This window comes from Thalassophryne amazonica, chromosome 4 (assembly GCF_902500255.1).
Source record: "Thalassophryne amazonica chromosome 4, fThaAma1.1, whole genome shotgun sequence".
In the NCBI taxonomy this organism is placed as follows: domain Eukaryota; kingdom Metazoa; phylum Chordata; class Actinopteri; order Batrachoidiformes; family Batrachoididae; genus Thalassophryne; species Thalassophryne amazonica.
In genome coordinates this window covers 51,802,007-51,816,518 of record NC_047106.1, presented here as the reverse complement: position 1 = coordinate 51,816,518, position 14,512 = coordinate 51,802,007, and the positions used below count along the sequence as shown (strand labels likewise).

Here is a 14,512-nt window from a genome sequence, read left to right as displayed (position 1 = left end):
TGCTACCATGAGGGAGCGGCTGCTACGAGAGGACAAACTGACACTCGAGTCCTGCATCCAGTTGTGCCGTGCAGTGGAGTTGTTGCGGGAAAATGTCAAAACAATCTCCGGACCCAAAGTGGAAGAAGTGCATGCAGTGAAAGAGCCTTCGCGGAACAGACAGCTGGGGAACATCGTTGACTGTAAGTTCTGTGGAAAATCGCATGAGAGAAATAAACAGAAATGCCCCGCGTACGGGAAGAAATGCAAAAAATGTGGCGAAGACAACCATTTTGCTGCTATGTGTAAAGCAAGTCAGCAGACAAGAGAAAAAACAAAACAGGTGCATGTAGCTGTATCTGACAGTGATGATTTTGAAGAAGTACTCAGTGTTACTGCACAGAAAGTCGACAGTGTGAATGTAGTGGATAAACAGCACAGTACACAGCTTTTTGCTGGCATGCTTCTTGGGAACAAGACTGTGAAATTCCAGATAGACAGTGGTGCTACGTGTAACATTATCCCAATTGACCTGATTGATCCAAACACAAAGTTGGAAGACACAAAGACTGTGTTAGTCATGTACAACAAGAGCAAACTGAAGCCACTGGGGAAATGCAAACTGAAACTGAGAAATCCAAGAAACCAGAAACTGTACAGGTTAGAATTCCAAGTGGTAGGGGAAGGTGCCACTGGACCACTACTGGGCAAAAGAGCAAGCGAAGGCATGCAGCTGATCAAAGTGCAGTATGAAAACATCATGGCAATCGACAGCATCGTTACTACATCGCCAGATACAAGGGGCCAGTGGACCATGGACCAGATAAAAGCGGAGTATGCAGATGTGTTCAACGGTGATGGCTGCCTTGAAGGAGAGTATCGCCTGGAAATGGAAAGCTCAGTGAAACCGGTGCAGTTGCCAAGGCGCAGGGTGCCAGTTGCCATGATGAAGCCATTGAAGGCTGAACTGCTCGACCTACAGAAAAGAGGAATCACTGCACCCGTGGAGTGCAACACAGATTGGATTAATGGTATGGTGGTAGTGCAGAAGCAGAATGGGAGGTTGCGAGTGTGTATCGATCCAAGACCCTTGAACAAGGCGCTGAAGCGCAACCACTTTCCCTTGCAAACCATTGACGACATTCTTCCAGATTTGTCCAAAGCCAAGGTGTTTTCGGTATGTGATGTCAAAAGCGGCTTCTGGCATGTTAAGCTAGACGAGGAGTCAAGCTTTTTGACTACCTTTGCGACACCGTTTGGACGTTACAGGTGGCTGAGACTCCCAATGGGAATCAGCCCAGCGCCAGAGGTCTTTCAGCGAAAGCTGACACAAGCACTGGATGATCTGCCAGGTCTGTACATCATCGCAGATGACGTCCTGATCACCGGACAAGGTGAGACACAAGAAATGGCACAGCGTGATCATGATGAGAAATTGAGACTGTTTCTGAACAGGTGCAGACAAAAGAACATCAAACTGAATGCAGAGAAGTTCAAACTGAAACAAAAGGAAGCGACATACATTGGACATCTCCTGACAGCGAATGGGCTGAAACTCGAGCCGGAAAAGGTGCGTGCCATTGAACAAATGCCAAGCCCAACTGATGTGAAAGCCGTGCAGAGGCTGTTAGGCATGGTGAATTATTTAGCAAAGTTCTGCCCTCACCTCTCTGACCACTGTCAGCCGCTGAGAGAACTGACACACAAAGACTGTGAATGGAGGTGGTCAGAGCAACATGAGGAGATGTTTGTCAAACTGAAAAAAATGATTGCAAACACACCGGTGCTCAAATACTACAGTCCACAAAAGGAGCTGACTGTGCAGTGTGATGCCTCAGACACAGGCCTAGGAGCAGCACTGGTCCAGAGGGGTAAGCCCATAGCTTTTGCAAGCAGAGCACTCACACAGACAGAAAGGGGCTATGCCCAAATAGAGAAAGAATTCTTAGCGATGATTTTTAGCTTGGAGAAGTTCCACCAGTACACTTATGGCCGTAAAGTTACTGTACAGAGTGTGATCACAAACCCTTAGAAAACATTGTGAGGAAGCCTTTACTAAGTGCTCCCAAACGACTGCAGCGAATGATGATGCGCATTCAGAAGTATGATGTGGATGTAGTGTACTTACCAGGAAGAGATATGGTGTTGGCAGACACCTTGAGCCGAGCTTACCTTCCAGAATGTTCGTCCTATGGCTCAGTGGAAGCTAAAATAGAGACTATAAATATGTTACAGCATGTGCCCATATCTGCAGACAGCCTTAGTTCAATTTGTTCTGCCACAAAGGAGGATGCAACACTGCAGATTCTCATTGAAACCATACAGAAAGGCTGGCCAAATGACAAAGCAAAGACAGCTAGTGACATTAGGCCATACTTCTCTTTTCAAGATGAATTGAGCCATCAAGGTGGAATAGTGTTCAGAGGCGAACGTGTCGTCATCCCCTATGCACTGAGGAGAGACATTACGTGCCGTTTACACTCCTCTCATCTGGGTGTAGAAGGATGCCTACGGAGGGCCAGAGAGTGCGTATACTGGCCAGGGATTAATGACCAAATCAAAACATATGAAAGCAAGTGTGACATCTGCAGGTCAGTGGATTACAAGCAGCAAAAAGAAACACTGATCTCACATGAAATGCCAAACCGTCCATGGGATAAAGTGGGCACTGATCTGTTTACTTTTGACAACAAGGACTATCTAGTCACAGTAGATTATCACTCCAACTTCTGGGAAATTGACTACCTATCAGACACGAAATCGACATCAGTGATAAAGAAATTGAAAGCCCACTTTGCCAGACAAGGAATCCCTGATGTTGTCATTTCAGATAATGGACCACAATACTCCTCGCAAGAATTCAAAAGATTCAGCGAACGATGGGAATTCCTGCACAAGACCTCGTCGCCTGGGCACCCTCAAAGCAATGGCAAAGCTGAATCGGCGGTCAAAACAGCCAAGAGACTGTTGCTCAAAGCGAAAATGGCTGGACAAGATCCTTACCTCGCACTGTTGGATCACCGCAACACACCATCACAAGGCCTAGACAGCAGTCCAGCACAAAGACTTCTCAGCCGCCGCACCAGAACACTGCTGCCCACTAAAGTGAGCCTTCTGCAGCCAAAAGTGCAACAAGTGGAGCAGAGCCTGAAAAGGAAACAAGAACACCAGTGTGCCTATTACAATCGATCAGCCAGAGATCTGGACACACTGAAACCAGGTGACTGTGTGTGAATACAACCATTCGAGCCGCACACATTGTGGAGACTAGGCAAGGTACTGAGGATTGTGGATGCAAGATCATACGACATCCAACTGCAGTCGGGTGGTGTTCTTAGGAGGAACCGCAAACACCTCCGGCGTGCCGACGCACAGGCTTTCAGTGAGCCTATGGACATGGATGTGGAAAAAAAAGAAAAAGAAAAATATGTTGTAAATGGGAAGAAAAAAAAAATCCATTGTTATTACAAACATGTCTGTGTACGGAATGTACTAAGCTGGTAATGAGTTGATGAGGACAATCGTCTATAACTTTGATCTTGAATTTATTTAAAGTAAAAATATTACAATGGATGTCAATCTGAACCATCATTTCATTTTAATGATAACTACAACTATTTTTAAGTTCATCTTGCCTAGGATGTGATTAATATCTGAACAGTTGTGATTTATACTTTACAGATTAGATTTCCAGTAACAGTTATGAGTTATACCTTGTGGACAAGATTTTCAGTAACACTTGACCTCTTACCTTGACGGAATTTTGAATGTGTACATTGTTTACAAGTTAAGAGTGTAATCAAAAAAAAAAAAAAAAAAAGGATGTATCAATGGGAATTGTTGTCCACACGGACTGTTTTGTGTGTTGCACCAGTGACTGAGCCAGAGAAGTCACACGTCTTATAGCTCCAGTGATGAGTTAAATAAAACTATAGCCCCGTTGGGCTAGAAAGATATATTCTGTAGTCCGTTTTAGTTACTAAGAGGCAGAAAATAACAATGACCTTCTAAAAATATGCTCAATCACTGAAAACGTGGACTTGCATGGTTTATGTAAGTCAATTGTAAATTTTAATGTTGTGTGCATATGCTGCATGTCGCACTGTAGACCCATCTGCCTGCCGTGCACTGTACCAGCTGGCCGAGCCATGAAGAAGGTCAACTCAACCTGTCAGCAGCACAGTAAGATATGACCTTTTGACCTTTCCTATATCAGGAAAAGAAACAGACACTGTCTTGTTTCGTGCATGAGAAATGCAGTGACAATAATCTGCAGTGATAAAGAGCATGAAAAGGGGGAAAAAATGTCAAGTCTGTTTTCACGTGTCTGCAGGGGAGGAGCTTTTAACACGCAAAGCAACAGCTGCCTTTTTTATTCACAAAAAGTCCCGCCTACAAACGCACATTCAAACAAACAGTCAGGTGAGTAAGATGATGTGATTTTAAATTTCTCATCAACTTTCAGGCAAATACTCAGTATGTACGTATAATCCTTGAATATGCGCAAATGGCCTTGGACCGGTGACGCTGAGTGAACAACCCCCCCCCAAAAATCGGCCCACCCTGCCTTCACTGACCATGCGTCATTTCAGAGCATCAGCAGCAGTTCACCAATTATCACCTCGTTTCTGCTTCAAACTGCACTCCAGTCATCATCTGACTCAGCGACAGATATTTGAAGCTTTTGTACATCAATCATTTCCAAATAAATTCCGCATTATTTCATAATAAGATGGGAGAGCGATCACAGTGCAACAGCAGCACGTCTGAGTCTGACTCTCTACTCTCAAAGTAATCAAAGGGAATAATGTGATTATTAACCATTAGATGACAAAGTAAAACCTCTTTAATCATTCTAAAGTCAGTTTTAAGCAGAAACAAGGCGATAATTTAGTTTTCAAATCATCCTCACTTTACAGCATTTGAAAACACAGCTTCATAAATCGTTTGCACAGCACTGTATGTAACCACATTTATGTGAATATTGTGTTTAATTTGCTGTGTGAAGAGACTTGGATGTGTGGAAAAAGCCCTGAAGACGCTTCAGGAGCCCACAAATGTAACTCTGGACGAATACATACCTGATCGGTTTCTTTGTTCTGGAGGCAGCCAGGAGTACAAGGACGCGATCACCTGTAAAGGTCTGGACGGCATTTTATCAGCATTAATGAATTAATGTTATAGAATAAATGTTGATTTATTTTGAAACAGGCGACTCTGGTGGATCTCTGTTTCTGCAAAAGCGGAACCGCTATTTTCAGGTCAGTAACTCAAGACCTACAACTCACTTAAAAAGGTCATACACCAACATCATGCACACTTCTTGCCCAGGTGGGAGTTGTGAGCTGGGGAACCACAAATGTATGTGGTACTAAGAATGTCATGCATGGGTACAGCAACAAGAACCCGCCTTCTGATGCGCGTGACTTTCACATTGACCTGTTCAAACTGGCGCCTTGGCTCAAAGAACATCTGAGGCAGGAGATTCAGTTCCTGCCTTTGAATGAGTGAAAGAGCTGCTGCTCGGGTACAGAACCAACAACCACCTGAAGACTCAACATGTAGTAAGGCATCCAAATGTAAATCAGAACTCATGTATGACATACAGATGTAACTGGTTGTGCTTTTTGTGTTTTTTTTTTTTTTTTTTTTACTGTCAAATGGATAATCAGGGTCATTAAATTACATCATACAACAGTGTAAAAGTAGTTGCTATTCTTTATTTCCACTAAACTTCCACTAAAAAAGTTTTTTTCTTGAGACATGAAAATAAATCTGTACATTCATATGAGCTACACCAACAACACTGCATGAATGTCAGTAAACAAACAAACATTTTTAGAGGGACTGTTCAGCTAGCGACACTGGCTCCGGATCATCTCCAAAATTCAGTGGAGTCTTCCATGCCCCAATATGTATCTGTGGTGAAAATTTGGTGAGAATCCATCAAGTAGTTTTTTGACTCAATCCTTCAAAGCCTATATAAAGTGAACTTTTGATCAGAATCTAGATCCGGATCACCTCCAAAATTTTATGGAGTCTTCCATGGCCTAATATTTATTTGTAGTGAAAATTTCATCACAATCTGTGGAGTAGTTTTGACATAATCCTGCTAACAGACAAATAAATAAATGCAGATGATTCTACACTCAACAAAAATATAAACGCAACACTTTTGGTTTTGCTCCCATTTTGTATGAGATGAACTCAAAGATCTAAAACTTTTTCCACATACACAATATCACCATTTCCCTCAAATATTGTTCACAAACCAGGCTAAATCTGTGATAGTGAGCACTTCTCCTTTGCTGAGATAATCCATCCCACCTCACAGGTGTGCCATACCAAGATGCTGATTAGACACCATGATTAGTGCACAGGTGTGCCTTAGACTGCCCATTGAAGAGGAGTGGAACAACATTCCACAGGCCACAATTGACAACCTGATCAACTCTATGTGAAGGAGATGTGTTGCACTGCATGAGGAAAATGGTGGTCACACCAGATACTGACTGGTATTCCCCCCCAATAAAACAAAATTGCACCTTTCAGAGTGGCCTTTTATTGTGGACAGTTTGGTTCGGACAGAGGCTTGCTACACATACAACCTTGCAATACTGACAGACAATAAACAGTACAGCACAAGAAATAAAGTCCCAACCCCAACAATATCAGTATCAATATGCAGTACATTTACTTTATACATCTGCCCAACTTCACTCAGTACTCCCTCTCCCAGACACACACACTCTTCCTTCCTGTCACTTCTAGACATTTAACAGCTTCACCGAAACAGGGACAAAAGAATGTTTATAACGGTTATGCTGACAAAGAGGCACCCTGTATCTCCCTGTATACAGTGAAAGCAAACCATCCAGATTATAGACATTGGGTAAATCCCATCTGTTGTCCCTAGTAGATGTTTCCTCAAAGGAAAAACTAAAACACAATATTATATCAAGAGAACAAAGATGCAATTAAACATACAATTACAGATTTATGGAATTAAAAAAGCAATGGAGTACTTATGTCATACCTAATTTGCATAAATTGATTAGATACTATTGTAATCCAAGAATTATTTTATCCACAACCATCCTAACCAGGGACTTAAAACAAAAAGAGAAAGCTAATGTACTTCATCAAAATGTGATTGTAGGAGCCTTTACTACTATTACTAATATGTCTAATAATGTCAGAATTGAAAATTGTTAAAAATTACATCATTTAAGTGGGAAAAATTAGTGATACTGGGTTTTTTTTTTAATTATTATGATTCCATGAGAAGGAATTAAAATGATCATGAATTTCTCACGGGATTACATAAGGCCCTGGACTTGAAGGGGGAGAGCGCTAATATTTATTCAAAACTTACAATCTGTGTTCCAGCTCCAATTGGGAAAAAATTAGGTCAACTGTCTGATACCGCTAAGACATTTGCGAGGACCTGGAATCTGGACTTTTTGTCCTATGCTAATGGCACAGAAGGTCATATTACTTTGGAATGAGTTCTGTATACATAGAACACCAAATCAAGCAAACACAACCCCCCTGGGATGGGCATAGGGGCTTGTTTGTTGTTCTTAACAAGTTATAATTATTGAAAAAAATTAATGCAATTGTTTTTATAGGTAAATGGAAATAAACATAGTTGAAAACTAAAAGAATAATACACTCATTAAAAAAACAGACACTTTAAAGTAATTTGCATTTATTTATTTTTAAATCAGATACGTTTAAAGAAAAAGGCATGTATCTGTCTTGATTTTATTGATATATTTTTAGAAGTTATGAGAGGAAGAATTCTGAACAGGACCATAGTGCAGCTTCAAAACAAAGTACGGTAATGTAATTATCGAAAATTAATTATATGAAAGTTTTACTTGTGAACGGTGTGTTTTTACTTGTGAACGATGTGCAGCGTTCTTCCTGCTGTATCTCACAACACAATGGATGATTTTTATGGTACAATGTGGTTTTAAGTCTTATTTTTCAAACAAAGCACTTCAATAATTGTCATACCCCCGTCACACATATCCAGAATCATGCAGAATGGCACCAGAATGATGAATTGGCGCACATCTGAAAAGTGTCGTTTCAGTTCCAAAACGTTCTGACAGCCATCTGCGAGAGTCCACACAGTTGGTCAAAAGTGTGATGCCCATGTTCAAAACCCTCCGGGCGCCATTGAGATGGGACACCTATCTGACGGCGGTCCATGTGCAGTCTGAGGACCATCTGACCGCAATTTACATATTCCGATGGCGGTAAGACAGGACCCGAAATGATTTGAGAGCATATGAGGAAACCTCGAGATGGATCTGGCACAGCAAAGCTTGCCGGTATGACCTGCATGTGCCACGTATTAATGTCCACCCCCCCCCCCCCCCCGGAGCACAAAGGAACTGTTGAAATGTATGTGGCATGACCATCATGATAATAATTATGAATTATCACATACAGTGAATGTGAACAGCGGCTATCAAACCAAAAGCACTGTGCGCACGCCCGCGCAAATCTGAACAGGCTGTTATATCCACAATAGACCTTACAGTACAGATATTTGTCCATTCCTCCTCATGGGCGACGTAAATAATGTGAACTATTGTCTCCATCATAACACGGGCAGCTGTGCCTCTCCATGGTGTGCAGTAACGTGTCATTGCTTGCATCAGGCTCGGAGCTGAATGGATCTCACCACTGTAATATCTGATCACCTTCTAACTAGGTGATATAACATGGAACTGTTGTGCCAGGCTGTGACAGCATTAACAAACATGAATCTGACCTCCAACAGCACCACAGCCTGTGGTTAAAATCCTCTCACCCAGCTGCTGTGTGCTGGAATGAACCACGCAAAAATAAATCCCATGTGATAATCCAACCATCGTGGTGTCCAGAGCTGCGTTGTGCTCCTGAAGTGAGCAAAAAAAGAAATTAAAGTTGGGTGGAAAGGCTCCATCTGACGCATGGAACTGCTTGGCCCACTGCCAGCAAACATTCAGCAAAGCTGTCCAGTGGCATGCGTGCGCTTAGTGGCTCATGCAGTGTTATGCACACACACACACACACACGAGCACGTGTGCGTGAGGAACACAGCGCTCCCTCCAACTCTGGTCCCATGTTTGCCATCCAGATGTTTGGACATCGGGCAGTCTTCAGCGCCTTTTATGGCCATCTGACAGCAGTCTGTGTCATCTACCTGTTGTCTACATGCGCTTTGGATGTCATCATGCAGGTGTGGACGAGGTACTCCGGATGCCTTCTGACACGGCTGACCACACCTCTTTTCCTCCTGACTGAGTCGGACTATGGCAATATTTGCAGTGTCGGGCTGGTTCCTCCACATTCTTGCTATGTGTGACGGAGGCTTTATTCTTGTCAACAGTTATTAATACCCCCATCACAATGAAGTAAGAATATTAGGAATGCACTCTGAGTGCGGTTCGATTGCTGCCCGAATACCACCCCAAGTCTGATTGGAAGGTGCCTCGAATGCTGTACAAATTCACCTCAAATGCAGTCAGAACACTCCCGGAATGGCCCCCGAACATCTAACAATCCAAAGAGAATGCATCTCAAATACTTTGAATGTCAAACTGAAATAGATTTCGTGAGCACTCGAGATGCATTCCGGCTCATTCATGGCACATTTGGGACATTCTGGCAGGATTTGAAGTGGCTGACCATTTCAAATTTTGTCTTGAACACAATCAGAATGTTTCAAATGCTGTTGGGATGCGGTAGGAATATTGAGAGTGCAGTCAGAATACACGTCGAATGCCGTATGATACATCTCCACTTCAACTGCACCTCAAATGTTTTGAGCATGAGCAGAACAGTCAGGCTGGCCACAGGGATGGGTCACACTGTTTGGAATGCACACAGAAGTTTTAGAATGCACTTTGACTATTCCAGAATATACAGTAGTGTTCAGAATAATAGTAGTGCTGTGTGACTAAAAAGATTAATCCAGGTTTTGAGTATATTTCTTATTGTTACATGGGAAACAAGGTACCAGTAGATTCAGTAGATTCTCACAAATCCAACAAGACCAAGCATTCATGATATGCACACTCTTAAGGCTATGAAATTGGGCTATTAGTAAAAAAAAAAGTAGAAAAGGGGGTGTTCACAATAATAGTAGCATCTGCTGTTGATGCTACAAACTCAAAACTATTATGTTCAAACTGCATTTTTAGCAATCCTGTGAATCACTAAACTAGTATTTAGTTGTATAACTCCAGTTTTTCATGATTTCTTCACATCTGCGAGGCATTAATGTTGCTGGTTTGGAACCAAGATTTTGCTTGTTTACTAGTGTGCTTCGGGTCATTGTCTTGTTGAAACACCCATTTCAAGGGAATGTCCTCTTCAGCATAAGGCAACATGACCTCTTCAAGTATTTTGACATATCCAAACTGATCCATTATACCTGGTATGCGATATATAGGCCCAACACCATAGTAGGAGAAACATGCCCATATCATGATGCTTGCACCACCATGCTTCACTGTCTTCACTGTGAACTGTGGCTTGAATTCAGAGTTTGAGGGTCGTCTCACAAACTGTCTGCAGCCCTTGGACCCAAAAAGAACAATTTTACTCTCATCAGTCCACAAAATATTCCTCCATTTCTCTTTAGGCCAGTTGATGTGTTCTTTGGCAAATTGTAACCTCTTCTGCACATGTCTTTTATTTAACAGAGGGACTTTGTGGGGTATTCTTGCAAATAAATTAGCTTCACACAGGCGTCTTCTAACTGTCACAGCACTTACAGGTAACTCCAGACTGTCTTTGATCATCCTGGAGCTGATCAATGGGTGAGCCTTTGCCATCCTTGTTATTCTTCTATCCATTTTGATGGTTGCTTTCCGTTTTCTTTCACGTCTGTTTTTTTTTTATCCATTTTAAAGCATTGGAGATCATTGTAGATGAACAGCCTATAAGTTTTTTGCACCTGCGTATAAGTTTTCCCCTCTCCAATCAACTTTTTAATCAAACTACGCTGTTCTTCTGAACAATGTCTTGAATGTCCCATTTCCCTCAGGCTTTCAAAGAGAAAAGCATGTTCAACAGGTGCTGGCTTCATCCTTAAATAGGGGACACCTGATTCACACCTGTTTGTTCCATAAAACTGACGAACTCACTGATTGAATGCCATACTACTATTATTGTGAACACCCCCTTTTCTACTTTTTTTTTTACTAATAGCCCAATTTCATAGCCTTAAGAGTGTGCATATCATGAACGCTTGGTCTTGTTGGATTTGTGAGAATCTACTAAATCTACTGGTACCTTGTTTCCCATGTAACAATAAGAAATATACTCAAAACTTGAATTAATCTTTTTAGTCACATAGCACTACTATTAGTCTGAACACTACTGTACAATGAATTTTAAGTATGATGGCATTCCGCCTCATTCCGTCTCTAGTGTGATGAGGGTTATAACAGACCTTTGTGCCTGGGTAGAGCATGTGCTCTGTTGGTTGCCTAACATTCAGTTGTTGAAGAAATATATATATATGAAGTTTACATTTGCATTGTTATTTTAAAGCATGAATTCTCTCTTTGGTCTCGTTTCCTTGCATCAAAATACACGTTTTGTTGCGTTTCCAGTTAATAGATGTCTTCATGAATGTGTCACTTGTGTGTCTACACAGCAACAGCTAACAGCTCATTCATACTGGACCATGGGGTGATCCGACCAAGCAGGCAGGTTGGAGAGTTTACTTTCAGTAGCTGTCTCGATTGGCCAGCCCCAGGCTTTAAAGAATCCAGCCAGGTTCATCCCTACCGCCTGGGAGAAGGTCTCTGCATACAGATTCATCTTGTCTTTGTTGTTATTGGGAAAGTTGCTCATGTTGTGGTAGGCAGCAAACACTTTTTTAAAGGCATCCCAGCCAAACCTATCCTGGAGCTACATGCAGGGAAACAGAGGTACAGATAAATGAAAAGAGATTAGACTGGAGAGAATCTTGAAAGATGCTTAAAAGACTATGTTGGGGGGTAACTAACTACATTAACCTGTCAAAAGTTTGATCAAGAGGTCAGTCAAAATGTTCAGGGCCTGCTGTGGACATATGGAGGACTCTGACTCCTTGGGGGATGTTCAAAGGAACACAGCTTTCCACTATGACAGCTGACTATTGTAGCTGACTATGATCAACAAAAAAACTGTCCTCCACTTCAAGGGTTCAAGACCCCTACTACTTGATTGTTTAGATAATAGATAAATAATCTAGATTGCACTCTGGCCACCGTTTGAGCCTTTGCCACCTCAGCTGCACCTCAACAATGTTGGATCATGGCGGGGGGAGCACACTCGCATGTCATTTGTGTTGCTCAGGGGGACACAACACATTCGTGGGGCACTTAGAAAATGCGGGGGCGTTTGCACAGCCAGCTCGAAAGTGGTCTGCTTGCTCTCTACTTACAGGCTGGCTGCACAAATGACCCCACCTTTCCCAAGTGCCCCATGAGTGGTGTTGGATGTTCGTGGGTGGCACCTTGACTCCGGCTGAGAGTGGATCGAATAGGCACTCGTACACCATATGTCGTCATTTGGCCATTGGAGTGAAGGCTGCCTCAATCATAGCATTTGTCCAGAGTTCGACGTGGCCGATGATTTTGTGCAGCCCCTCGGCCGCGGCACGATATGTCTGACCTGTGTTCGACATGTCATGCGAATGTTGCAAGCACGATCAACTGGCATTATGACCTCATCTTGCCCCCTGTTCAAATGGGTTTTTGGCACAAGCAACACACGAATGTAGAGAGCAGGTGCTGTGCCCGAAGTGATGTGGCAACTGCTGTACAAGGCGGCTCTGATTTTTCACGAGTGGCATTGGAATCTTCCTCCGTGCACCATTTGGCCTCAATCGGTTTATGGTGAAGGGGCCCTAAGTAATGTAAGTGATATCAATGTTGCCGAATCTACGATAGCTGAGGTTGACATGGTGTTGTTGGCAGCTTCATCAAGGCCACATCTGTTGTGACTGTATGAATCTGTCTGAAGGTATGGAGCTGATCCCCAGGTGCTGCTCACTAACTGCCCTCTGTTCCGTGTGATTAGATTGCCCGTGTTTATCTCCAGATTCTGTGATGTGATACAGATGAGTGTCTACACCTGCTCCTGGACAGCATGCCATTCAAAAGCTTGTTACTTCTCCAGTCAAGGTCTGTACCCATTTGTAGCTGGGTGGACTGGGAGAATGCAGATTAAGGCCCTGATTTGCTCAAGGTTTGCATGTGTAAAAACATGTGCAAACACCACAGCACTTAGAAAAAAAACATGAATGCTGATTTAAGAGCACAATGAAGGATTTTGCATATGTTAATTGCTGTAAATACAACAAGAAATTCAGTCAGCCATTTGCAAGTAAGTGGCTTGTGCTTCGTTACCCACCAACTATGCTACATAACAGGGGCATGTTCACGTGTTGGGAATTTAAAAAAAAACAAACTCCAATTTCACACATTTAATTATTGTTCCATCCATAGTATTTGAATAAACTGGTTAAAATAATTATTCTGCATTCTGATGGTAGGAATCACACAGACAGCTGTGCATCATCCCATGCATACTTAGAGATGTGCTTGTGGGTGTTTATTTGTGTGACACATCACTGACAGTAATGATCATTATTCACATCAAAAGGTACTTTGTGCTAAGTGCAGAATAGCACAACAGAACTGTGGTCCACCTGTGACATATTGAGAAAAACAACCACAAAGTAAACTGTTAACGCTTTAAATATACCTGCAATTTATAATGAATGACTTATTTTTATTCTGTGTATGAGGCGGTGGTGGCCTCTGTACTGCAACAACAGCAATCTGTCAAGTGTTAAATGCTCGCTATTTTGCGCATTTCATAACTGCAATCTTCATTGTGCTCTTAACTCAGCATTCATGGTTTTTTCTAAGTGCTATGGTGTTTGCACATGTTTTTACACATGCAAACCTTGATTAAATCAGGGCCTTAATCTGCATTCTCCCAGTCCACCCAGCTATAAATGGGTACCAGCTTTGACTGGGGAAGTGACGAGCTTTGGAATGGCATCCTGTCCAGGAGCAGGTGTAGACTCTCATCTGTATCACATAACAGAATCTGGAGATAAGCACCGGCAATCTAATCACACGGAACAGTGGGCGGTTACTCAGCAGCACGTGAGGACCAGCTCCATATCTTCAGACACTACCTTCATCATAGGCAGTTTAAGGAACACAAACCTAATGATGAATGCTGTGATGTTTAGATGCAGGCATTCATTGGCTGCTTTTCTCTCACCTGCATATATGTCTCCAGAGCCACCCACACATTCCAGTCACCAAGTTTCCTGCCCTCCTTCACATAATTCTGCACACGGCTCTTTCTATTTGCCAGGGTCATATTTGGGTGAGCCTGCATTGACATGACACATTGTACTATCATACCAGTCGAGGTGACATACGAGTGATTATGAAAGGATTTGACTGTAAAAGACAAACTGATTTTCCGTACCTTTCCCCTCTTGATCCCCAGCCTT

General features: G+C 42.5%; 2 protein-coding genes across 2 annotated transcripts in view; one reads left to right on the top strand and one right to left on the bottom strand.

The window, feature by feature from the left end:
• si:ch1073-280e3.1 (complement C2) overlaps window positions 1–5,529 on the top strand; it is a 32,481-nt gene extending 26,952 nt beyond the window's left edge. Inside the window, exons 15-19 of the mRNA XM_034167888.1 lie at window positions 4,088–4,161; window positions 4,313–4,401; window positions 4,988–5,120; window positions 5,191–5,240; window positions 5,311–5,529. Of these exons, the coding sequence (XP_034023779.1) occupies window positions 4,088–4,161; window positions 4,313–4,401; window positions 4,988–5,120; window positions 5,191–5,240; window positions 5,311–5,490 (526 nt within the window). The 3' untranslated portion in view covers window positions 5,491–5,529. The remainder of the gene's footprint in view (window positions 1–4,087; window positions 4,162–4,312; window positions 4,402–4,987; window positions 5,121–5,190; window positions 5,241–5,310) is intronic.
• Window positions 5,530–11,255: 5,726 nt separating this feature from the next.
• Window positions 11,256–14,512, bottom strand: part of zgc:162193 (TRPM8 channel-associated factor homolog) — a 30,864-nt gene continuing 27,607 nt past the window's right edge. The window contains 3 exon segments of the mRNA XM_034167886.1: window positions 11,256–11,901; window positions 14,275–14,388; window positions 14,488–14,510. Of these exon segments, the coding sequence (XP_034023777.1) occupies window positions 11,659–11,901; window positions 14,275–14,388; window positions 14,488–14,510 (380 nt within the window). The 3' untranslated portion in view covers window positions 11,256–11,658.